Below are 8,738 nucleotides of genomic sequence, written 5' to 3'. Positions count from 1 at the left end.
ACGGATAACTTTATCTATAGGAACAAATTATACGGATAACTTTTTCTATAGGAAAAAATTATCCGGATAACTTTATCTATAGGAACAAATTATACGGATAACTTTATCTATAGGAACAAATTATACGGATAACTTTTTCTATAGGAAAAAATTTTCCGGATAACTTTTTCTATAGGAAAAAATTATCCGGATAACTTTTTCTATAGGAAAAAATTATCCGGATAACTTTTTCTATACGAAAAAATTATCCGGATAACTTTTTCTATACGAAAAAATTATCCGGATAACTTTTTCTATAGGAAAAAATTCGGGGCCTCAGCTTCTGAGGCTATTTTTCTTTTTCTATAGGAAAAAATTATACGGATAACTTTTTCTATAGGAAAAAATCATCCGAATAACTTTTTCTATAGAAAAAATGATTCGAATAACTGTTTCTATAGGAAAAATTTTATCCGGATAACTTTTTCTATAGGAAAAACTTATCCGCATAACTTTTTCTATAGGAAAAAATTATTCGTATATTTTTTTCTTAAAAATGTGTCCGATATTTTTTTTATTATCGAAAATATCCGTATGTTTTCTATAGCAAAATAATCCGCTTAATTGTTTCTCCCTGCTTTCTCTATTGCCCTATTTTCTCTTTCACTCTCACTCTCTCTCTCGTAGTGTTGCCAATTACAGTTCTCTTTAGATTTTGTTAAGGATCCCCGATTTTCAATTCCCTTCCACATTTTTTAATTTATAAATTACTTTTTTTTGTTTCTACTTCCTCCTCCTCTTTGTCTTCTTCTTCGTCTAATGATAAGTTTCCATGATTTGCACATGTTTGTCCCTATTTTTCATTTTTCTTTTGGTGATATTTTTTTAACAATATTTGTCTTTCTCATATGTTTTGAATTTTCTTCTAATGTTGTTGGTTTTCAGGATTTTTGTTTTTGTTGTTGTTATTTAATAATAGTATAAATAAAGCTGTTTGTTTTTTGTTGATTTGTGGTTGTTGTCATGGTTTGTCTGCCTTTGTCGCCAACGTCTCATTCTCGCTCCCCAGGCTATCCTTACAATGTGCTCGCCTCCTTGTGCGGTATATTGTTGAGACCCACATCGGGATTACGCCAATAATAGTTGGGAGGTCCCTGACTAAAGCAGTATTTCATGTTCAGCGGTTCATCATTCTCCACATAGTACATCAGATAGAAGTTGCACATTTCATCGTTGTTGGTGGCGCTGCAAAATTTTACAAAAGAGCGGGGTGATTTAGAAAAATTAAAAAAAAATGAATTGTTTTCCTTACCCAATTTCCGTTACCCGTTTCCTATGACTCTCCATGGTACATCTCGCCGCAATAAAATCACCCTTAACTATGGGTTCATTATTCATGACGGGATAAAACATTTGAGGTGTCAAAGGATCCCTTTTGCCCAGCAAAGTCCAATGATTCATGCCATGATCATCGGTGCGGACCCGGTAACCTGATACGACCTTGCCCAAACTATGTGTATGTGTCCGATAGGCAATCGGATGTATGGTTTTATTTTCATTGATTTCGCACGCGGTTTCCATATGTTCAATAGACATGGGTGGGATGACACCAGCGGTACCCATAAGCAGGACACCAGCCAATTTGTTCATGCTATGGAAAAGACAAAGAAAGAAATAAAAATTAATTTGGTGGAATTTATGAAGAACATTTTTCTTTCAGACTTACGGTTTCTCGGTGTAGCGTATAAACACTCCAGAATCATCGGTGCTGCCATCTATTGGTAGAATCAGATTTTTAGAAAATTTCGTTTTTCTTTTAAAAATTTCTTAAAACTCACCCCTAAACTTGGCTATACTGGCATAATGGACCTGCAGAACAATATATTTAATGGGTGAGTCATATCCCACCTTAAAACCCACACCCTCAGGTAACTCCAGTTTGGGGGCATCTCTGGCCCAGGCATATAAAATCTGGAAAATAATTATATCAAATAATTTTTATTTTTAATTTGAGAAAAAAAATGCAACAGATCCATACCTGGGAATGTGATTGGACCCCACAAGGACTAGCTGTTTCTTCGGAAGACTTTTTAGCCATTTCACCGCAATTCCTGAAAAGAGAAAATGAGAGGAATCTTTTAGAATAAAGAATAGTTTTTCAAGGTCCATCCAATTCGTGGATTTTTAAAGAATAGTTTTTCAAGGTCCATCCAAGGCGTGGATTTTTAAAGAATAGTTTTTCAAGGTCCATCCAAGGCGTGGATTTTTAAAGATTCGTTTTTCAAGGTCCATCCAAGGCGTGGATTTTTAAAGATTCGTTTTTCAAGGCCCATCCAAGGCGTGAATTTTTAAAGATTCGTTTTTCAAGGTCCATTCAAGGCGTGGATTTTTAAAGAATAGCTTTTCAAGGTCCATCCAAGGCGTGGATTTTTAAAGAACAGTTTTTCAAGGTTCATCCAAGGCGTGGATTTTTAAAGATTCTTTTTTCAAGGTCCATCCAAGGCGTGGATTTTTCAAGAATATTTTTTCAAGGTCCATCCAAGGCGTGGATTTTTCAAGAATATTTTTTCAAGGTCCATCCACGGCGTGGATTTTTAAAGATTCTTTTTTCAAGGTCCATCCAAGGCGTGGATTTTTAAAGATTCGTTTTTCAAGGTCCATCCAAGGCGTGGATTTTTAAAGAATAGTTTTTCAAGGTCCATCCAAGGCGTGGATTTTTAAAGATTCGTTTTTCAAGGTCCATCCAAGGCTTGGATTTTTAAAGAATAGTTTTTCAAGGTCCATCCAAGGCGTGGATTTTTAAAGAATAGTTTTTCAAGGTCCATCCAAGGCTTGGATTTTTAAAGAATATTTTTCCAAGGTCCATCCAAGGCTTGGATTTTTAAAGAATATTTTTCCAAGGTTCATCTTCATTTCCGTATCAACTTACCACACAGTTTTACTTGATCCAGGTTCACCGCATCCATAGACCAGCATGTGATGCGCCGTATTCATCGTAGCATTGGGTTCATAACCAACTGGAAAAAAGTTAAAAAAATGAATAATTAATGACCCAATAAATCGTGAATATTCATTCGGACCATTTACCTATATAGTAGCTTTTTGTATAGTCCACTTTTATCGGTGTACAAAGATATAGTTCAGGCTGTATGAAATAAGAAATGCGAGAAAATATAAATGTTAAAAATATGGTACAAAATTGGTCAGGAGCCAATTTTATAAAATTGGTTATAACTATTGAAAGTCAAAAGGTGTCCATATTATAATTCTTGTTCTCTAGAAGACCCGTAACAGCATGGAAATCTATTCATGACAGAAATCAGATTACTTGTCAATGCAAATCTAAATATTCCACCCTCCTTCCTTTCTGCATTTCTTACTACAACCTCAAATTATGCCCCCACATCATTCTTGTCCCTTTTTACCATAGCTACCTCCCTTATCGCACATTACTGCCACTAATTACCGATTAAAGCCCTCTTTGGATTATCACGCATTATCGCTGTTTCTCAATTAAATCCTCTTTTTATTATTTCCCTCACTTAACGTCACGTCACATCACTCTTATCATCGTCATCGAACTCAGCTAATATTTTTCTTTGAACTTCGTACGGTATTCAAGTAGCCGACTTGACTCTACAAAATACCTCTTCACTTAGCTCAGTTACTTGCTTGCAGAATAACAATTAAAACGACACTCTCGATTCTCAATTAAAATCACGATTTTGTTGCAGACTACGAAATAACAACAACAACAGCATAAAAAACAACAAATCGTTTCTCGAGTGATAAGAACCAAATGGGAATTACCTCTCAACACCAATACAATATAAGCGAATGAAAATAACAAAATAAAGTGAGAACGTGTAAGAATCGATGAACATCATCTAGAAGATGATGGGGACAGTAGGATGTATCGAAAAAAATATAGAAATAAAAAAAATTTAAAATCCCCGCCTTTTTTGGGACCTCTAAAAAATATTTTTAAAAAATCCACTCCTTGTGTGGGACCGGGTGGCGTAGGGGATGATAGATACCAAGCAACGGCTCTTATTGCCTGTAACATGCCGAAGTCCAGGTTTATCTTGGTCCCTCTTTCATCTCAATTCTGGACACTGACCTCCCCGCGGTGTCACCTGGGGTAGCTATTTTTCATCACCCGTTGAAATAGTGAGCGTGCCGTGAGTTCACACATAAGACCTATAAAAAATGGGTTGAGGCGTCAGGTTAGTTGTCCACACTCGGAAAACCGAACCTACCATGAAAAAGCAAAGAAAAAGTAAACCAAACCCCCCAAATGTTAACGACCCCCGCAAATGTGCGCACGTTGTATAGAACAGGCGTAGTTTTCGCTTTGGCTGTATGTACTCAAGAAGTACAAAGCCGATATTATTGCCTTACAGGAAATTCGATGGAAAGGGACTGGCGTAAGTAAATCCGATGATTACGCCCTGTATTATAGCTGCCATGAAACGAGACATGAATTTGGCTGTGGATTTATGGTTAACAGAAGAATAAAAGACCTCGTCTCCAGATCCACTCCAGTAGATGAGCGAATTGCTAGATTCCGCATAAAAGCGAAGTTCTTCTACATCAGTGTTATTTGCGTCCATGCTCCGACCGAAGACAAAGATGAACAGACCAAAGACATATTTTTTGAGCGCCAAATCCTGGAAAAGACCCACGACAAACACATCGACACATACCACCTATTCGTCGACTATAAAGCCGCATCCGATAGCACTATCCGTTCAGAGGTGTTTAAAGCCATGTCTTCGTTTGGCATTCCTGCAAAATTAATACGGCTATGTAGGATAACTTTAAGTGGCACAAGGTCAGCAGTTAAAGTCGGAAAGGACCTATCGGAGCCCTTCAAAACCGAACGAGGATTTAGAAAAGGTGAAAGTTTGTAGGGTGACCTGCTAACATCCTGCTGGAAAAGGCCATACGAGACGCAAAGGTCAAAAGAAATGACACTCTGTAAACCAAACAACACTCGAACATTGCGAGCGGTAACAGGCACCTTTGAACAAATTGAGAAGCAGTCTGCCAAAGTAGGTCTGGCAGTAAACGGCGAGAAGACCAAGCTGATGGTATCAATGCGCAAGACGTCCAATAGGCTCGGACCAACTGTGGAATTTCAGAACTACAGCTTCGAGGTAGTTAAAGATTTTATATACCTTTGGTATCGCCATTAATAAAACGAAAGACATCAGTTTTGAAATTCGGAGAAGGATTGTGATGGCCAACCGATGCTAATATGGTCTAAGGAAGCAGTTTAGAAACAAGGCCAACTCCCGCAAGACTAAACTCGCACTTTACAAAACGCTGATACTACCGGGCTGTTATATGGATCTGAAGCATGGGTACTTGCGCAAACAGATGAGGCAGCTCTTGGGGTGTTTGAAAGAAAATTTCTCCGAAAGATCTACATCGAATCGAATGAACCACGAGTTGTACATTTATACGCGGACATCGACATACTCAGTCGTATTGAGCTGCAGCGACAACGATGGCTAGGCCATGATGGACGAATGAATGAGAACTACTGATGGTTCCCGTAGAAGTGGAAGGCCACGAATCAGATGGAAAGACCAAGTGGAAAACAACATTGGAACATGGTCTTTCAAATTGGAGGAGGTGCGCACAAGACCGACGCGCTATATTTAATCCATGCCTTGCGACCTTTAAAAAATATTTTTAAAAAATCCAGGCCTTGGGACCTTTTCTTTTTTCCGATACGACCTATTGTATTTTCCTATATATTTTTAAATTTCTACATGATTAGTAAAATAATAAATTTGCGGTGTGCATTTCGAAGTAAAAAATCCGTATTCTAGTCATGAACCCGAACCATTAGTAACAAAATTAATTATTTTTTTCGAATTTTTTGGAAGAGGTAAGGGAAGGAAGAAAAACAAATAAAAGAAAAACACACACAAAAATACGGGATACAGACACATTTCAAAAATCCAATAACAGGTACCAAAAAACGAGAATTCTAATTGTGTGGGTCGTCTTCCACCTAACAAAACCAGGTGAAAAGAGGTGGCGGTGCATTTAGGGTTTTCACCGGAGTGTGTGCGTGTGTTTCGCTCTTATTAACCGGGCATAGAACACAATACACCTTATGGAAATAAAACACTTGTCAGTTATTGTCAATAATCATCGAACAGAAAAATAAAATAAATAACTGAAGTTCCGATAAATAAGTCTAGATAACCAGCTGCTGTTCGTCGTTGACTATTTGCATACGTGTGTAATGTGTGCGGATCCCATTGTTCTATGCCCTGATTCTCTATACAATATCTGGAAATAATAAAAACTGCCACCTGTTAAGTTCGAGGCGGCCTACAATAATTGCAAAAAAGTTTTAGTTGTTGTTGATTATTAGGGGGTAGGAGGGATGGGGGATTTTGTGGCAGTTAGTGGAGAGATGTTGGGATTTGATTACTCTGAAGAATTTCCAGGAGGTCAAAGTTGAGCCATATTGTTCTGTTGCGCGCCTACTGCTGTGATTCCCTTTGCAAATTAAAATTTGCCTCTCTGTGTGTGTGGGTGCACATCTATGTGGGTGTAATTTTTTTGCCAAGGGGGTTGGAGTTTGGGAGGAATTAATTTTAGTTATGTTTGGCTGGGTGTTTGACTTACCGTTTTTGGCCGCACATTTGGCATCAGAAATGGAAATTTCCCAACTTCGTGATTTAACTGCTCCCGCATCTGTTCATTGTAGACGGAATTATATTCATCGTCATCCAAGATACCATATGTTGGCTGCCAGCAACTGGCGGCCAATACCATTAAAGCTGTTAACACTTGTAGCCATCGTAGATGTGACATCCCTGAGTAAAGTGGCATTTTTGTCGTTCAAGAGTGTGTTGATGTGTGTGTGTGTCTGTGTAACGTTGGAAATTTTTTTGTTGTTTCCCTTTGCCTTTGGCTTTTCTTTTATTTTTGTGTATTCCAAACAACAGATGGGGAATTTTTTGAGGGAGATTTTTTTTAGATTTTTGTTTAGTATTGTTGTTGTATTTTTTCTTGTTTTTAATTTTTTTACAATGTAACACTTTGTTGTTGTTTTGGTAATTGTGACTATTATTGGCTTAAACCATAAATTTGTTGTATTGACATTTGTGTGTGTGTGTTGAAAAATTGACACTAAATTTTTATTTAATTTCTATTCACTTTTCGTTTCTCCTCCCTTCGTATGATGTGCGTAAAATAGTATGTCCACCAACAATTATTAAAAATAATTTTACAAAATAATAATTTGTTTTTTGAAAAACAATATGTGCACTTTTCTATAATTTGTTTTCTAAATATATAATTTTTTTTTTCTTCTCCTCCGTTCTCTGTTCTGTGCTATGCGTTACTAAGAGTTTTGTTATTTCCAGCCTTCCGTCCGTAGTCTGTGGTCGGTCGTTCGTTGATTTATTTGTTATGTATAACTCTCAGTATTCTCAGAGCTCAGTGGTATATATATGAGCTCAGAGCCAACCAACCAGCCAGCCAACCAACCGATGTGTCAAAAAAGATAACCAAAAAGATGCTAAAACGGAACAGTGTGGGAAATGAAACCGTTGATGTGAACATGAAACACTGTCAAAACATATAGCCATGCCAACAAACAGCGAGGCACACACACACACATACCCATGCATTAATGGTGGCTTAGCCAACATACCGGGGTTGTTATCAGGCTCTCTCTCACACAGAAAGAGAGAGAGAGAGACAAACAGAAAACAAAACAAGAGGCTTGAATAATTAGACAGCCAACCAACCTGTTATGGTATTTCCAGTTTTTGACTGGGGAGAGTTGTTGTTGGCTGGCCTACCACAACTCACCACTTATTGTTGCACTCTTTGGCCCGTTATTTACAAACTCTCTCATAATTAACTCTCAAACAGCTGTTGCCACTGCTTTACCAAAAGCAACAATGTAATGGAATTTTAATATCCGGTTCCTTAAGATAAACATACATGGTTGCATTTGAAGAAGTGGCATTTTTAGAACTTCTCAAGAAGGCTAGAAGAATATATGCCCAATGATTGGAACATCCTGTGTCCCCTACACAAAAAAGGAGACAAGACGATATGTGCCAACTATAGAGGAATAAGTCTCCTTCCCTTCGCATATAAAGTGTTATCCAGCGTACTGTTTGATCGACTGAAGCCAATAACATTATTGGACCATACCAATGTGGCTTCAGACCTGACAAATCCATCATTGGCCAGATTTTCAAACTGCGCCAAATCCTGGAAAAAATCCACGAAAAACATATCGACACATTCCACCTATTCGTCGACAATAAAGCCGCATTCGACAGCCCTATTCGTTCAGAGGTGTATAAAGCTATGTATGCGTTTGGCATTCCTGCAAAATGAATACGGCTATGCAGGATAACTTTAACAGGCACAAGATCGGCAGTTAAAGTCGGAAACGAGCTCTCGGAGCCTTTTAATACCGAACGAGGATTCAGACAAGGTGGCAGTTTGTCGTGTGACCTTTTTAACATTCTGCTGGAAAAGGTCATACGAGAGGTAAAAGTGAACAGAAATGACACTCTGTACACCAAACAACACATCTTACTCGCCTACGCCGATGACATCGACATAATGGGTCGAACATTGAAAGCGGTAACAGCCACCTTTGAACAAATTGAGAAGGAGTCTGCCAAAGTGGGTCTGGCAGTAAACGGCGAGAAGACCCAGCAGATGGTATCAACGCGCAAGACGTCCAGTAGACTCGGACCAACTGT

The 8,738-nt window shown here is 38.1% G+C and overlaps 1 protein-coding gene across 1 annotated transcript; it reads right to left on the bottom strand.

Moving 5' to 3' along the window:
- Window positions 1–1,055: 1,055 nt before the first annotated feature.
- LOC133332391 (peptidylglycine alpha-hydroxylating monooxygenase) lies at window positions 1,056–6,805 on the bottom strand. The gene is made up of 8 exons (XM_061540792.1): window positions 6,631–6,805; window positions 3,067–3,124; window positions 2,909–2,996; window positions 2,018–2,090; window positions 1,818–1,950; window positions 1,706–1,754; window positions 1,292–1,630; window positions 1,056–1,224 (listed from the first exon to the last, which is right to left on the bottom strand). Exons 1-8 carry the CDS (start codon window positions 6,778–6,780, stop codon window positions 1,056–1,058), a joined length of 1,059 nt encoding a protein of 352 aa, XP_061396776.1. The 5' UTR covers window positions 6,781–6,805.
- Between the last annotated feature and the right edge of the window lie 1,933 nt (window positions 6,806–8,738).

Source organism: Musca vetustissima, unplaced genomic scaffold (assembly GCF_032173495.1).
Source record: "Musca vetustissima isolate MV318-11 ecotype Yass unplaced genomic scaffold, APGP_CSIRO_Mvet_v1 utg698, whole genome shotgun sequence".
In the NCBI taxonomy this organism is placed as follows: Eukaryota; Metazoa; Arthropoda; class Insecta; order Diptera; family Muscidae; genus Musca; species Musca vetustissima.
The sequence above is the reverse complement of the archived record's forward strand: the minus strand, read 5'-3'. Positions and strand labels throughout refer to the sequence as shown.